The 16788-nt window shown below is 27.3% G+C and overlaps 2 protein-coding genes across 3 annotated transcripts; both read right to left on the reverse strand.

The window, feature by feature from the left end:
- Window positions 1-50: 50 nt before the first annotated feature.
- On the reverse strand, window positions 51-5662 carry LOC114125244 (uncharacterized). The gene is made up of 10 exons (XM_027988814.2): window positions 4838-5662; window positions 3530-4508; window positions 3357-3450; window positions 3115-3290; window positions 2903-3031; window positions 1976-2631; window positions 866-982; window positions 676-803; window positions 472-615; window positions 51-376 (listed from the first exon to the last, which is right to left on the reverse strand). The coding sequence occupies exons 1-10, from the start codon at window positions 5062-5064 to the stop codon at window positions 339-341; spliced, it is 2688 nt and encodes an 895-aa protein (XP_027844615.2). The 5' UTR covers window positions 5065-5662; the 3' UTR covers window positions 51-338.
- A 3623-nt stretch (window positions 5663-9285) lies between these two features.
- Window positions 9286-16770, reverse strand: LOC114125231 (exocyst complex component 1). 2 transcript variants are annotated; one of them, XM_027988789.2, is made up of 15 exons: window positions 16415-16764; window positions 15305-15391; window positions 15152-15247; window positions 14963-15077; window positions 14742-14896; window positions 14247-14474; window positions 13942-14184; window positions 12752-12983; window positions 12166-12395; window positions 11545-11729; window positions 11248-11458; window positions 11013-11166; window positions 10803-10948; window positions 10491-10685; window positions 9286-10235 (listed from the first exon to the last, which is right to left on the reverse strand). In XM_027988789.2, exons 1-15 carry the CDS (start codon window positions 16574-16576, stop codon window positions 10083-10085), a joined length of 2592 nt encoding a protein of 863 aa, XP_027844590.2. In that variant the 5' UTR covers window positions 16577-16764; the 3' UTR covers window positions 9286-10082. The 2 variants fall into 2 exon arrangements, with proteins under 2 accessions (XP_027844590.2, XP_050053093.1); XM_050197136.1 differs by lacking the exons at window positions 9286-10235; window positions 10491-10685 and having other exon boundaries at window positions 10818-10965; window positions 16415-16770.
- Window positions 16771-16788: the final 18 nt, after the last annotated feature.

The raw sequence follows: 16788 nt of genomic DNA on the forward strand, positions 1-16788 counted from the left end.
TATCAATAACATAACTAAATAATAATACTGTTTATATAGTAAAAAATGAATTCATACAAAATAACACATAATTTACTCCATTAAAAATTTACATAATTGCATTTTAGAAAAAAGTTCTCACAAAGGTACTAAAAAAATAATAAATAATTACTAGAAAAAAATAATAATATATAAGTAACATCAACAGTAATGAGAATTAAGGACAAGACTTTAAAGCTTAAATTTGGCTAGTCCTTTACCTTAAAAAATATTCTTTTGTTTAGTAAATTAAACACAAGAAAAATTATAAAATAGCAATTATTTTTTCATAGATTCTTATTTTATTTTTAAAAATAACTTCATAGTCCAGAGGAATCCGCATCTTCATCAGATAATCCTGGAATAAAAATATAATATTATTTATGTCGTTATCGAGTAGAATCTAAAAACAATACTATGAATTAAAAAATAATTGACAAATATACTACATGCCTTGTTTCTTGTAGAACAAAATATATGCATTGCAATATTCTTCTTGTCCTGGTATTGTTTTAGTGGCTGATTCATCATTGTAATAATACCATTCTTCTGACTCGACGTGTTTAGTGTAAGATGTATAGTGACCCATAGAAGTACCTAACACAACAGTAATAAATTAATAAAAAATTAACAAATTAAATTAATATAAAAACATACTTCCTGTATGACAAACACAAGCATATAAATCATATACTAATTCTTGTTTGATGTCCAATATCAATCCATCTAAAGGAAATGCTACACTATCTTGTAGTTTTATTCCCCAATTTTCATGGAAAACAAATCTAAAATGATATAATACCTATTGAATAAATTTTTAAATAGTATTAAATAGTATTTTTTTTACCTTTTTAAGTATACAATGAGACATCTAGGATACTTAGATATGGACAATGTTTTAGTGGCACGCTGATTTTTTTTACAGAATGGACACCACCAAGGATTATTATCATCTAAAAGTTCACTGTAAATCAAGACCATTAAATTAGTTTTTAGAATCTTTACTATATATCAAGATCGCCAATTTTTTTATATACTAAGATGATCTAGTAACACATTCACCGCTGCTGCCAATCACGGATGGTTGCTAGTAGAGTACTGACAAGTGACAACTACCACCGATCTGTGATCGCCATAAGTACATATATTTAGATATGCCAATAAACAATTTGGCCATAGACACACTGCTTTAATATTTAGCATGGCCATTTAGAATGTCTTAATAAACAATGTGTAGCAGTCGGTTTTTGTTTCTCGTATATTTTCTTCTAGTATCTGAGCTTTACACACCTTTGTTTTTCTAGACTTATTATTCATTTTATAATTAGTGTTCTATAATTAAATATCTATTTATTTTATATTAGACTTAAACATGAACTTTCCTGCAAGACCATAAAGAGTCAAAAACGTCTTTATAATTTAAAAACTAAATATTAGAATTTAGAATATATGACAATCTGTGATCAGCGCCATATCTATTGCCTACATTTATATAGGCAGTGGTTGCCACAGATTATGGATCGTCATGTGTATAAATTATCAACAGTTACATGACGTATGGCACTAGATTAGGTATGTAAGACATAAGTGGCAGAGATGAACATGTTATGTATTTTGGCTTTTAAAAGCTATTGAATATAGAATAAATTTTAATAGATAGATCAATTGAAATTTTGTGTAATCAACCATTTGGCTGCTACAGATATACATAGTATAGAACAGAGGTCACTAAACTTTTAAAACAAGTGAGCTACATTTGAAAATTTGAGTGAAAAAAAATTTTTAACTGTCCGATTATTTATTATGCAATCGACCGATAATGGTAAAATTAATTTTTTTGGTGATCGATCTTTATTCCTAGAAAGAGAGACCAGTCGATCGCAATCAATTGTTTGGCGACTCCTAGTAAAGAATATTAATGTTGAATAAGAAAAAATAATAATAATTAGATTATTACCTTTGGCAAAAAGCATTAATACAATCATATATTGAAAGAGGTTTATTTGATCGCATTTGTTCAGTAGACTCTGGGTGCAATTTAGTGTCTAGCAAATATGTATCTACAAAATCTTCAAATGTAACAGCTAATGTATCACCGCTACGAAACTTGATAACGCCATTTTTGGGAATAACACAGCCGCCACAATGGACATCCCACATGCATCTAGAGCACATGGTTCCCTGACCATCAACTAAAGCTAGTGAGAAATCTTCAGAGTACGGATGAAGTTTGGCCACTTCAACATAAAGTATTTCAGCAGGAACTTCACTTGGTAAACGAACCAATGCTGGCCGACCAATTAAACTTTTTCCATCAGATTGTTTAAACACAATTGGAATAGTCAAACGTCGTATAGCTTGATTTGTATTACCAGAAGGTTGTTCAATTGGAATTAAATCCACCTTAGGGTCTATTCTTACTCTACAAACAGGACAGTCCATTTGATCTTTTTCTCCACTAGAATGAAAACAACTTGATTTAATGCATTCTTCACACAACACACAAGTGCAATCTTTGATATCTTTGTGGAGTACCATATCAGGTTTATACTCTAAGCATATGGTACAAACATCTCCTTGTTCAATAGTTCCAGAGTCTATATCCATTGGTTCCTAAAATAACATGAATATTTTTAAGAAATACAAAACATACTAGTATACTTAATAGTAAATTGAATGTAAAAATATTAAATGGAACACTTGAACATCACATAAGTTAATGTTAATGAAAATTAAATAACACTATAGGGTAGATTATTCAACAACTTTAATATTATCCAATACATTAATGGCCCAGATTTAATTTACTAACCAATTAAATTACATGGATACCTATTGGCAATTTAATCCTAAATTAACTATTTATAAAAAAAAATGTACTTACAATTTGTGTATTTCCTTCAATTATTTCTTCAATATCGCCATTTACAAGGTCCAAATTAATTTCTAACACCTCAAACGCATACAAGTCACGATTATTAGAATCAACACTCCTCACTTGATGGTCATCATTCTGGTTAAATATATTATTTAATATTAATTAATAAATCAATTAAATCATATGATCACAAATTTAGTACTTTTCAATTAACTCACTAATGTTTTTGAAATATGTTTATTAAAAACTTCAGCTACAACCAACATGTCAGGGTGTTTATCTTCACCTATCAAATTTACCAACTCGCTTTTAACCTTTTTAATATCATCTTGTTTATTAACAGTAATCAAATATTTCATTGGTGGATTATGTGTAGCACTAACAAATGTTATATCTAATAAAAAAAAAAAATTAAATATTAGCATATCAAATAACACTTTGATACCTATATTTAACTTACACATTTGTTGTTGAGTAGCATATGGTAAAGGTACAGATAAATACATGAAAGGCTCATGCATAACGGACACATAATTACATTCAAGACAAGTAACCTAGAAAAATAATGTTTAATTAATAATGAGATAATTTTAATTATTTCTTTAAGATATAAAGATATAATTTATTACTTACAGAACTTTCAAATTGTCCTTGAAATATTTTATTGATAATGGATTCTTGTTGACTACGTTTTTCAAGAACAGTAGATCCTATTGAATCAGCTTCTACAAGCTCTGACTTAGATATTTTATTGTCATCTAATTTTACACGCTTCAAATCCATAAGTCTCGAATCAGAGGAGGAATCACAACATATTTCTCTCTTTCCATTCAACAAATCATTAATTTGTACTTTGGCCTTTAAAATATCTGGTTCACAAGATGTGGTACCATTATTTGGTGATACAAGAGCGTCTGAGTCGGAATTATCCACTTTCTGTGTCATGAAGTCTTGATTCTCAGATAATTTTTCTGATATAATTTCACATATAGTTTGAGGTATTTCATATTCAGATGAACTAATAACATACTCATCAACTTCACGTGGCAAAAGTTTTCTGGGATTTGGAGACTTACGAGTTTTACGTGATGTTACTTTGCAGTGTTTGGCAAAATGCATCAATAGTTCATCATTTAGGCTGTCTAATAAAAGAGCCAAGAATTCTTGACAATCATGCTGGCTGCAATCCCTGAACTGTGCATATCGTTTTCCCAACACATTTTTGAACTGATGTGGATTAATAACACTGTACTGTCCATGCCAAACACGTTTAGCAAGATCAGAAAATTGTCCAATCAATGTGTCTTCAGATCCATCATTGTCAAATCCCAAAAAATATGACACAAGACTTTCTGTAGATAAGAGAGCTTGTAAGCCAGCACTCATAAAACACGTATTACCAAGATTTCGAAGACCACAAACACCAATTTCAGCAGTTGGATCAGATAAATCGGCATCACCAGCAAAAATTGAGCTTAACCCTAATCCTGGTGTTTCAGCTCTGGGAACAGTTTGAATACTATTGAACTCTTCAAAATCACTAGGACCTGGAAGTGCAATAGGAAAACTTGAGTTTGTTGATGTAGGAAAACATGACGTTGAATCTTCACTCCTAAAAAACAGTAAAAAAATTCTTTAAGCTCATAATTGTCTAATAGTTAATACTGTCCTATTGAAATCTATTCTATTATTATTTGACATAAAAAACAAATAATTCTCTAAAACTAATTTAAATATTAACTTAATTTGTAGTCATGTACTTATAAAATATACTTGTAAGACATTTGATTTACAAGTTTATACATAAATCAGCATTAAAATCAAAATGTATCAGTACAAACGTTTTTCAATTAAACCCAACCTACACCAAGGATCAGATATAATATTAAATAATGTTGTAGAAAAGTATAATATTGAATCAACAGGTTCTTTATAACTCACCATGAACTATCAATAGTCATCATCTGCGACGGTTCGTTGTTGCGCAGATAAGTATCACTGTCTGTGATTTCAGACAGTTCAGGCAGTGTTTTTGGCAGTTCTTTTTCAAGGTTTTCGGCTAGGAATGCCGAGTCACTAAAGCTCTCCTTGTCGTCTGCCCGCAAGTAATCGTATCGGTTACCGTGCAACGAACTCAGTATAGACGTGTCAACTTCCGAGGTTTCCATAAGTCAATCAGTCTGCGTCGGGTTTGGTTTAAATTTTAATTTTAAAAAGTTTTTTAATATAGCGACAGTCTTCTCTCTACTTTTGGAGACTTCGCAACCTGTTTCAACCCGGAGTAAGTTCACTCTCGCCTCTCGGATTATGTCGAATACGGGTCGCCGTCGTCTGTTTCGTCCTGCAAAATATGATTGAATTCGGTCGTTGTTTCGTGCTCAGCTAGTTGTCGAAATGTGGCTTGACACGCCACGGATGAGCTCGAATGGTCCGCAGGACTGACCAACGAACTTTAAACGACTAGAAAAAATTGACGTACGATCTAACAAGCAACATTGACGTTTCGGATGTCAACAGAACGCGCGATAGCATTGCCGCCACGAAATAGTAACACTAGTCACTAAAACACAGAACGGAATAAGAAATATTCACGCGATTTACCTCACTGACAGTTGTTTGTTTACAATTCTGAACTGTGATTTCAGATTGTTCCGGTACAATTAGTAGGAATACCGAATACAACTGAAATGCTGAATATAAGCAATATAACAGAATAATATCGGTGGAAGGTGATCAGTAGCTTCAAGCTTGTTTCTTTTCCCCTATTTTTTCTTGGTTATGCGGTTTCAGAGCGGCAACACACCGGGACCGTGCTCGGTATAGACCACGATTAAAGATAACCAAGTTCATATTATCTATTATCTATGGTAGTAAATGTAAACACATTTTTAACCCGTTCTATGGTATACGCAGCTTCCCGCTCAACCACATTACTCCTTGAAGTAATTTTAATTAGTAAGTTGTAACGTCCTTGCAGGGTATTGGGTACTGACTACACTGGATAACATTATAATATTTAGATTTTAGATACCTACGCATTGCCATTTGCCGCATGGCGTATTGCCGCATTATTGGGCACTGTATCGAAAATGGGGATGTCGGATGTCGGGATGTGTACTAATATGTACCAGGGCCGCATTGGCGCAGCTATGGGGGAAAATATAAAATTATTGGGGTTAAGTGATGGAAAGAAGGGCGGCAAAAGTAGAGTTTGCCCCTCCCAGAGGCCAGAATAATGTGTGGCTGCGGCCCTGATATGTACAATAGTGAAATTTGAATTTCGAATATGTTTGTATTTTATTTTATTTATGTGCTGTAAATAGTATTTATAGTATTAAATATTTAAGTTTGTACTTCACTTTTGATGGGCTTGTCAGGTAAATCGATAGAATTCGTATGTAACGGTAGGTAAACGGAAAAAACATTCAGTGAAATTTTACCGGAATACCTACGTTTTCTTATACAATTCAACAGTTTACAGTTGTAGACGGTAGTTTGTGTATTGTATATTGTAGAGTATAATATATAAAATGCTTGATCTACCGCATAGTCCATAATATTAACTATCATTACCCATTTATTTTTATCCTAAATTTGGTAAACTAGAGAATTCTCCATACATGATTAATTTACATATTGTTTTACATTGTAAACTAATTAAAATGATATGAAATAATAACAAAATTAAGGTTAATAGAGCTACTTTAAATTATGAAATGTATTGTCATGTTATATATTTTAGGTGTATTAGGTAGGTAATAAAATATGGGGTAAATTTTATTACCATGACATGGGCGGCTTTCATTTGGGCGAAATTTACACAGAACCCTAATTTATCTACCTAATACATTTATACATCGTTTGGGCGAGCAGAGTTATTAAAAAAAATAATTTTCATATAATATTATTCCTAAAAAATCATTTATAAAATTATAACGAATTGTCATAATATTATATTTAGACAACATATTGATTATAACTTATAGACTATACCTATAATATACGTTTTCCTTCCCATTTTTAGAGACTTAGGACTGTTAGTTAATTCTAACTGGTATGGTTAAAAGTGTGTTATATTGTTATATAATTTATTATCTTAACTAAATTTTTTATTAGTATAGTACCTTATACCCATTATATTATATTCTCATACCTCATAATATTTTATTAAAAATAGTAACTATTTTTTTTTATTAGTATGCGGTATCGCATACCCATTTGTTTATTATAGGTACCTAATCTATTATTGTTAATTTTCCGGTTTGATATTCTTCCCATGATTTTAAATTTTAATGTATAGTCTTGTTTTTCTTTAGTTTATTTTTACGTAATATATTGATTTTTTACTTGTTGATAGAATTAATTTTTAGTAAGGTTTCTATTTGAATTTCTTTTAAAATATTAATTACTTGATAAATATTAGGAAGTGGATGATAAAATTTCGAATTATAATTACTGTGAAATGATTCAGTCGCATTAGTAATACGAGGTTAGAACATAATCTGAAAATTCAGAACTATCGGTCGGACAAATAGACATCAACTCTATAAATCCATATTGAATTTGATCTGATGGTAATAACGGTAAACCAAAGAAAAATTTCAACCAATCACCAATTTCTGAATTATTATTCATGTAATGCTTATGTAAAACAGGATTTTGCTGAATTTTCTTAAACCAAGTTTGTGCAAGATGGAAGACACAGTAAATAATTTGGCATGTTGGAAAACATTTAAGTACTGATTTATGAACGGCAATTTCAAAATTCGAACAAAATTTAATAATATTTAATTTAATATTTACTAAAGTATTACATAAATGAATAATTTCATCCACATTAATTCGTATTGTTCAGTAGCTTTAGATTATAAAAAACAAAATGCAACGGGTACATAAATCTTTTGCTTGTATACATGAAGTGTTTATAACTTAACAAAATGTTTTGGGGAGTAAGAAAAAGTATCATCACCAAATACATATTCAGAATCTCATAATAATTTAAGATTAGTTGAGCATTTTATTATTATCATATTTTTTTCTTGATTAACAAAACAAAACTGTTCATCATTAAAAGCAATAATATTTTTTTGAATTTAAAAAAGCTATTTATACGCTTCGTCTATGGTATGAGGCAAAGTAGGAAAATTACGTTTTCTGATACGATATAATATACACTGCCTATAATATATGATGAATCGGAATACAAAATTTCGTCTTCAGGTTTCGAGACTTCGAGAGTAAAGTTTAATTTTATCGTAAAATTTTACCTGGATTTGAGTTTAAATCTGTATCTGCTTTTCTTTTTACAGCACTTTTCACTTGATTCAATGCTAAAGTCTTCGGAGTACAGGCAGGATGATTATGAGATGTATTATTAAATTTAATAATATAAAACTTATTTAGTGACATTAATACACTAGATCCATATTTTTTATTTGCGCACCGAAAATGTACTGTATTATTATTTAAAACATTTGATCGGCAAAATTTATAATTTTCAATTACTATAATTTCGTTATTTCTTATAGAATCGATTTTGGCTTCAACTTTAGTATCCATTTTATTAAAAATGTATAAGATATTATATATTTATTAGAAATTGAAAATTTTCGTTTAATTTTATAGAAACTCTCCTGACAACTTTAACGTAAAGACTAAATACCTAGTTAGTATTATAACTATTCTATATTCTTGTATTCTTGTATATAATATTATACTGCGTTTATCATCAAAATAAATGTCATCATTCAGTATCTGATTAGATTAGATATGATCAGAACATAAAAACCTTAGATCATATCTAAGGATCATATACTATGGATAAACTTTGTCTCCGTCTTATTGCAATCTAAAAAAATTATTGTTCCCTATCTAATATCTATATTTGTAAATTGGTTTTAACATTTTAAAATAGTTACCACCAGGGCTAGGATTTGTATGCAACAGCATTTTTTTTTTGCTACGTACAAATGAAATTTAAAATTTAAATGAATAATGTCCACGATTTATATTATTGTGATAAAGATGGTATTATTTTTATTTTGCATGTTTTTGCATATATTGAGCTTAATGCATATTTAGTATGATCGTATTTATTATATATTTATATGTTACTTCCCTATTATTCAATCATTTATAAATTCCCCTAAACGATCGATTAATTTCTCGCACCCAAATGATACAGCTCTACTCAGGTAAATTTTGGGTTATTATTTGGATTTTTTTACATGGTTATAAATCAAAAACTAATCACTCGTTGCTCGTTGTATAAAACCACCTTAAGAAGTTTAAAAAAAAAAGTGCAACAATTACAAATAATGACCCACTTCTAATGGCTGTACATTTAGGGTGCCAGCTGCCCGGTAAAGTAGAAATATACCGTAATAATATTTCATTTTTTTTTTTTTTTTTTGGTTTGTAAAACTTACCAATTTACCTATTTATTACCCTACAAAATGTCACAGTATGTAAATCAAACAATAAATAGTACATATACGTCATACAACAAAGTAGGTACAAAATGTCCATTTGCGTTTACCATCCTCACGTGTTCGACGACTTCGACGGGCACATACACACAGGGACAACAATTTAAACATAATCCATTAGGGGCCCAAATAACGGAATTGTTCATACCTATGTCTATGTGCTAATCCTAACGACATTTTATTTTTATAATAAATTATAGAATGATATATGAGTTAGGAGTACATAATTTTTACCTTCTACACCTTTTACGAGTTTTGTCTATGCCATACGATATGAGGAAAATACGTTGGCTGCTTATTGTTCAGTCTGTCGGGAAGGTTAATATTTATGTGCTGCGTGCTTGCGTCAGATAAAAAATGCTGTGCATGCCTACGTTTGTATCATATGCCATACTTACAACCAGTAATATTGTTTTTGCTACAAATAAAATATGAATAATAAATATATAGTTTTTAATAATTATAAACAAATAATTTTTAAATTATAAGTTACATTTTGAATTGTATATAAAAAAACAAGGCTTCTAAACATAACATAACAATATTTAAATGTCATCTAAAAATTCAAATCATAATTATTTAATTAATTATTTATAAAATAAAAATATAAATATGGTAAAATTTAAGTTTATAAGATAATAATACAATGGATTACCAATTTATACATGTTAAAGTATATTATTATGTTTGATTATATTCTAATGGGATCTAGCAATTTCAGAAAAATACTGTAATAGATCTTCAATAGAAAATTCCAATGAAATCATGGAACCAGGATAGCACCTTTGAATTAAGTCTTCAATATATTTATATTGTTGAATGAATTCTTCTTGCATAGCTCTCCAAACCACCTGAAAAAAAATTATAATATTATTTAGATCAAAATATGTTTGTTGTTAGTTTTATTAATAAAAGAAAAACAAACTTTGATGTTTTGGGCATATTTATCAATTATCAGTATAAAATATAGTTAAAGCATAAAATAATATATATATATTATATTTTATTAAAATGTTAATGCAAATTCAAAAATAAATAATAGGGTATAGTGAATCACACATAATTACATAGATAGTACAGAAATAATAACAATTAATAATTATTACTTGTAGTAAATTTTCTTCTTCACAAAGGTGTTTTTCTACTTTTTTATACAAATGATCTAAGCCTTTTTTCACTTCTCGTCCATAATACTCCTTAGTTACTTTCCTTAATTCTTGTTTACTGAAAGCCACTTGATAACCAACTTCTGATTCTTTAATACCTTGTGCTACCTTAGCTTCCACGCCTTCAAAGAATAACTAAACAAAAAACAATGTTAAAATTTTAAAAATGATCAACAATACAAATACAAAATAAACTTTATATAATTTTAAGTTTATACTATAAAGTATAAACTATTAACTAATTATACTTGCATTCAGTTTTTCGAGAGGTCTACCAAAGTAACGTGTTACGTAAGCACTTAATGCTTCACTATACTTTTGTTTTGCATCTTTTCTGAATTGATCTAATATACCAATTTTTAATTGAGACAGCAATGCATACAAATGATGAAAATTCTCTAAACCCACAAATGAACTATTATATACTATATTAATTAAGTTTAAATTTTTTATAGGTCTTACCCATTCTAATAACTTCAGCAGGAGTCTTAGGATGTTCACTGGCAATTGAATGAATAGTTTCAAACATCATATTTAAGAGTTTAACATACCATTTATCTAAATCAGTTCGACGTTCAGTTTCTTTAAATATTTGTTCGGCTGTTTTAGCAAAATACTACAACAATAAATATAATTATACAGATACTTTAATATAAGTCAAATTATCAACAAAAATCATAAATAATATTGCAATTACCTCAAAGTTAGCAACAAAGGGAAGTATACCACATTTAGACTTTTTAATAATTCTTACGTCTTGAATTGATTTTAAGTGTGCATGCATGAGTTTATCATAATTTCTTTTTACATGAACTAATGCAGATCCATAGGTCATACTTAAAAAGGAACCAGTATCATTAGCAGACATAACATGACGACCTAATCTTACTAAAACAGCCATTGAATAACTAAAATAATATTAATAATATTCATTGTATTTATTTTTCATTTCAATTACATTTAATAATTAAAACAAAAATAATATCATAGTTACGTGCTATCCATTCTTTCGTGATATTGTATGAATCCAATTAACTCAGGTTCTATACAAGCAAAAATTTCACCCATCATTTTTCTAACTTCTTCATTTATTTTTTTTTCAATTTTAGTTTTTGGTAAAGATGGTAATATTTCTTGGTTTGATTTTACATCTACTCCATCCAAGGTTGTTTGAGTATTCTAGGTAAGTACGAAAGTATTAATATCATAATTAAAGAATACTAATATATAAAAATGTAATTTATATATAGCTTGAAACACATGGTAAGATATCTTAAAATATTTAGTTTTGTCGATATTTTTACAGATGTTCTAGTAATAATGATAAATTAAATTTAAATTTGAACAAAAATTCTTAAATAATATGCATTTTAATTGTTTAGTTAATTTAATATAGACAAATATATATTACAACATTAATTTAATTTAATTTAATTTAATTAAACAATATTCTAGTTTCATTCCATATTATTTTAAAAATACTCTAGTTAACTTAACAAGTTTAATCAAACACCTCAAAATTTAATTCAAATTGTTTAAAATGAAAAGTCCAACTCAATTGTTTATATTTATTATTTAGTAAAATTAAATTGTAACAGTATCATCAATTATATACTTTGGTGGTAGGGCTGAGTATATCCAATTGAAAAAATGAAACACAAAAATTTTGTTCAGATAAACAAATTGGTTCAAGTTCAGAGAGAACTGCTTCCAAAACTTGGTCGAATCTTTGTCGTTCTTGTGTATCACTTTCTTGAGCCCAAAATTCTTTATCTACACCTAATAACCAATCTGATGGTGGACCAGTTGACTTCCTAATATCTTCTTTAGAATTAGATAAATGACCTAAGATCAAAATAGCAATACAATATATTAAATAGGATGCAATTTTATCATACTAACAAGTTTTTCAAACACTATAAAATAGCTACTTAATTTATTTATTTTCCTAAAAAAAAAAACTATAGAATTTAAATTATCAATAGTTGAAATACATAATATATAACATAATTAATTTTTTAATACATTTTTTAAATTATACTTGAAGTTAATACTTACTTTAAGAATAAAGTACACTAAATAATAAGTTATACAAAAATTAAATTAAAGTCAAAAAAATAAATATTAATCAAAATATTAAATAATAAATTAAGGTAACTAATTATTTGTGAATGTTAATTAAATTATTAATTTTATATTACCAGCATTTATACGTAATTTTGCATCTTCTAAAAATAATTTTATATCTCTTTCATAAAGTTTAGATAAAGATGATGTATAAACTTTATTAAGCGCCATAAATGATTTTCGATCCATTGCTTTACACCAATGCATGAGTTCTGTATAAGCGGCAAGTTCTCGATGCAATGAAGTATGTTTCATGATGGTTAATTCATTGTTTGAATTTCTTTTTGTTTCTCCAATATCATTTCCCTAAAAATTAAAAGAATATATTATATATACACGATTGTATAATAATCATTACTTGTTTTAATATTGAAATATTGATAAAAACCTCCTAGATATAAGGTTATATAATCATTTTACTTTTAAATGTTATAATAAATGAATTCACACTAATTTTAAAAATAACAGTAAAATAAATTTTTGTGAACATAAAATTTGTTATATTGTACGTTTGCAAGACCAAGACAACACGTGTGGGTATGAATTTAAACTGAACCGAGTGTAAAGTGCCTTCTGTTTTGCCGCCACACACTCAGCACTTTTGAATAATACCTCAATGACAAAACCACATTATTTAATGGACCATGGTAACAATTAAAATCCTTATAAATTACTAAATCTAAAGAGATAAACCATTCTAACCTAATCCGTTTAATTACCCATCAATGATTATAAAAAATATTATATTATATTATATTACACTGCACTTTATACATAGTATACATGAATGTGACTATTTAAATTTATTAAGAGGACGCTAGACCAACATAATATTGTGTTGTCTGCGTCTAACAAATGTTTAAAGATAGCAAAAACTGTTTCAGAAAAGAACTGAGAAGAATACAGTCATAACTTACTAAGAAACAAAATTTTCATAACATAAAAAGAAGAACTTAGGATGTGAAATATTGTATTTATTTTTTTAATATAGGAACTACAAAAAATGTTTTTATTGTTTCAAGATAATTTTTGTTTTTCAAACATAAATATTTTTTTTTGTTAATATAACTTCTTGGTCGTTTCCTGCACTAAACAGTTTTTGCTACTTCACATATTATATATTTTATAAGACAGAGATAACACATGTGGATGTAGCGTCCTCTTAAATGTATTAACAAGTTGGCTTGTTTTTTTTTACCCGATTACCCCAAATATAACATATACGTGTATAATATATGTAATAATTGTTTATTTTCAAACATACCATATGAATAAACAAATTATTAAGATGTCTAGAGAGAATCTGAGAAAATTTTGCTTTCCATTTTTCAAATCGTCTTCTTTGTTCTTGTATTGCTTTTAACCGAACTAATGCTGGATGAATTTGTGCATTCATAACTGCTTGTAATTCTTTTGCAGCCTCAATAGCATCTCGTAATCCAGTTGATGTAGTTAAATCAGCATCTGTTAATGCTAATTGATGCTTTGGAGACAGCTCTAATTGATGCTATTAATTAAATATTTATTTTCAAAAATGTGTTTGGATCAAAGTGATTCATTAGTACTTACAATTACTTTTTGTAGTTCATTAAGTAATTTTTCATTATTTTTATTAGCTGTTTGGATATTAGCATTTTTCTGATCCATCTTATCAATAGTATCACGCACATGTCTTAAGGTTTCATCATACATGTCTAAAGCTGATTCTACCTTCTCAATTTCTTGAATAGCAGTTTCTAATTGATCCATTAATTTTGTAACTTGTGGTTCTGAGGCAAGAACACTTTGTACATTTTCCTATATTTTAAAATAATTAAATTTTATAACTAAAAAATATTTTATTCAATAATTTTCATGACTGGGCATAGAACAAAATAAACATTTAACATATTAATAGAAATTACAATTACTATAAATATTTACAAATATATCTGTTTTTTAATGTTTCTTTAAAATTATGATTTTTTACCAAAGACCCATACCATTTTAAAGCAGTTCACCAAAGTTTGATAAGGTATTACTCAAATTTATTATTATGCTAATTAGAAATAACTAATTACTTACACCATCTAGAGCCATTAATTGAGTGGCCAACATATCTGTAAATGCTTTAGCATCCTTGGCAGCAAATCCACATTCTTTCATTAATAATTCTAAATCTTGTTCTTCTTTTTCTGATAAAGGTTGAAAATCTTCTGCGCTTATAATAGGTGATACAGCTAAACAATAAAAAGTTAATAAAATACTAGCAAAATATTAAAATATGTTTTGATAATAATGCATACCTAAAGAAAGTTTTGATTTACGATCAGCTGGTAGAACAACTAAATCACCAGATGTCCAGTCAAGAGGCAAATTTTTGAATTCAGGTTTTTTGTCAAATACATAGCTTGCACATTGCTAAAATAATAAACAAACCTTAATAATTATCAAGAATCATATTTATTAATTATAAAACATAAATTTTATTATACCTTCCACAAAGAAATCAAAAATATTTTACGCTCTTGATTATTAGTTGCTACCCATTTATATGGTTTATCCAATGTCAGTTCTATTTCTAAACAATCCTATAAAAATAAAAATAAATACATTATATTAAAAATAAAAAAATATAGAGTAGGTACCTGAGATGAAGTCTTGCCATCAACAGTAATTAATTCATTCAATGACCATATTCTTTTTTTTTTCACAACTTTATTATCAAATTTTATCTGAAAAATAGAAAATAGGTTTGTAATATTATGATGCAAAATTGTTAGATAATATACAAAACAATTTTATACATTTATTCTATAAAGTTTAAGTTTAACTTAATATTTTAGTGTATATAACACATAATATATTTGTATAAAATATAAATACTAATACTCCTCAAAGAAATTACAAGTGTTTATATTTTATAACCACTGTATTGTCTGTAATCTGTATACAAATTTTTACCTTCAAATTTAAATTTATAATGTTTTCGTTGACCATTAAATCTTGATCAAATACAATTAATTTTAATATACATACATATATATTAATATTTGTAATAATACATTTTTATTTTTAATTTAGAAAAATACAAAATAAATGCATAGGTTTTACAATTCATGTTTTAGTTTCTTTAGTGTTTGTCATCATATTTTGAATCAGTAATATGCTTCAATCAACGAATTCAAGTTCTTTTTTGGTAGTTAATTAGTACTTAGAAACTTGAAACGTAAATAATTTTCAGTACTTCCCAAATAATTAGAACAAACAAAAATAAATTAGGGAATTTTAGTTCCATTTGAGATACATATTTTGTTTTCTATTAGAATAGCAAAATTCAATAAATTATTACATAGTAAAAATGGATACAATTTATTATTCCTTAAGGTTCAATAACACCAGTTTTAATTTAATTTTAATTATAATACACCTAAAAGAATTTTTTTGTTTTTGATAATACGTTGAACCTAATACATAGATAAATATATTCAAATTGGATATTAATGGAAATAGAAATATTATATACCTAATAAATAATCTTAGAAAATAGGATAATAGACAATATCTGCTCAGAATTATAGTTGGTATACAATAATTTATCATTAAATTCAAATTTAACACATAAATTATAGTTACTTATTCAATAGTAATGTATAACCTCAACAACTATTGTACATTGGTGACTTTTCAATTTTTTGTTTGAAAAAATGTATAATTTGTAAAATTGTATCATTAGCAATAAATAAATGATTGCATACCTGATGAATATATATATTTGAAGGTGGTTCCTTGGTGTCTGATAGACACAAGTATCCAAATTTCTTTTTTTTTGAATCATTACTAACACCAACAAATGCCAAAAGTTTTTGATCACATTGATCGAATATTTCTTGTTGTAATATTTGTCGAGCAGTAGCCATTATATTATTTAACACTTAATGTGTATAATATAAAAACTATAGAAGTGTTTTTAAATTCATATTTTGTCCACAACTAAGCACAACTTATTAGTTTTTATTTATTATAGCAAAATAAAAATATATTATTATTTTTCAATGTAGTAATTAATATTAAACCTAAATTAATATTTAAATTTGATTAAACTATAAAAAATAAAAAATATGAACTAAAT

The sequence above is a fragment of the Aphis gossypii genome, chromosome 1, assembly GCF_020184175.1.
Source record: "Aphis gossypii isolate Hap1 chromosome 1, ASM2018417v2, whole genome shotgun sequence".
NCBI classification, from domain to species: Eukaryota; Metazoa; Arthropoda; class Insecta; order Hemiptera; family Aphididae; genus Aphis; species Aphis gossypii.

Excerpts from the sequence above, each read along its gene's own strand:
- LOC114125244 (XM_027988814.2), bottom strand. The coding sequence starts at position 5,064 with ATGGAAACCTCGGAAGTTGACACGTCTATACTGAGTTCGTTGCACGGT. Across the intron at positions 3,451-3,529 it reads AAGGACAATTTGAAAGTTCT|GTTACTTGTCTTGAATGTAA; the intron begins GTAAGTAATAAA and ends TTATTTTTCTAG. Across the intron at positions 3,291-3,356 it reads TGCTACTCAACAACAAATGT|ATATAACATTTGTTAGTGCT; the intron begins GTAAGTTAAATA and ends TTTTTTTATTAG.
- LOC114125231 (XM_027988789.2), bottom strand. The coding sequence starts at position 16,576 with ATGGCTACTGCTCGACAAATATTACAACAAGAAATATTCGATCAATGT. Across the intron at positions 14,185-14,246 it reads ATGAACTACAAAAAGTAATT|CATCAATTAGAGCTGTCTCC; the intron begins GTAAGTACTAAT and ends TTTAATTAATAG. Across the intron at positions 11,459-11,544 it reads CACGAAAGAATGGATAGCAC|TTATTCAATGGCTGTTTTAG; the intron begins GTAACTATGATA and ends ATATTATTTTAG.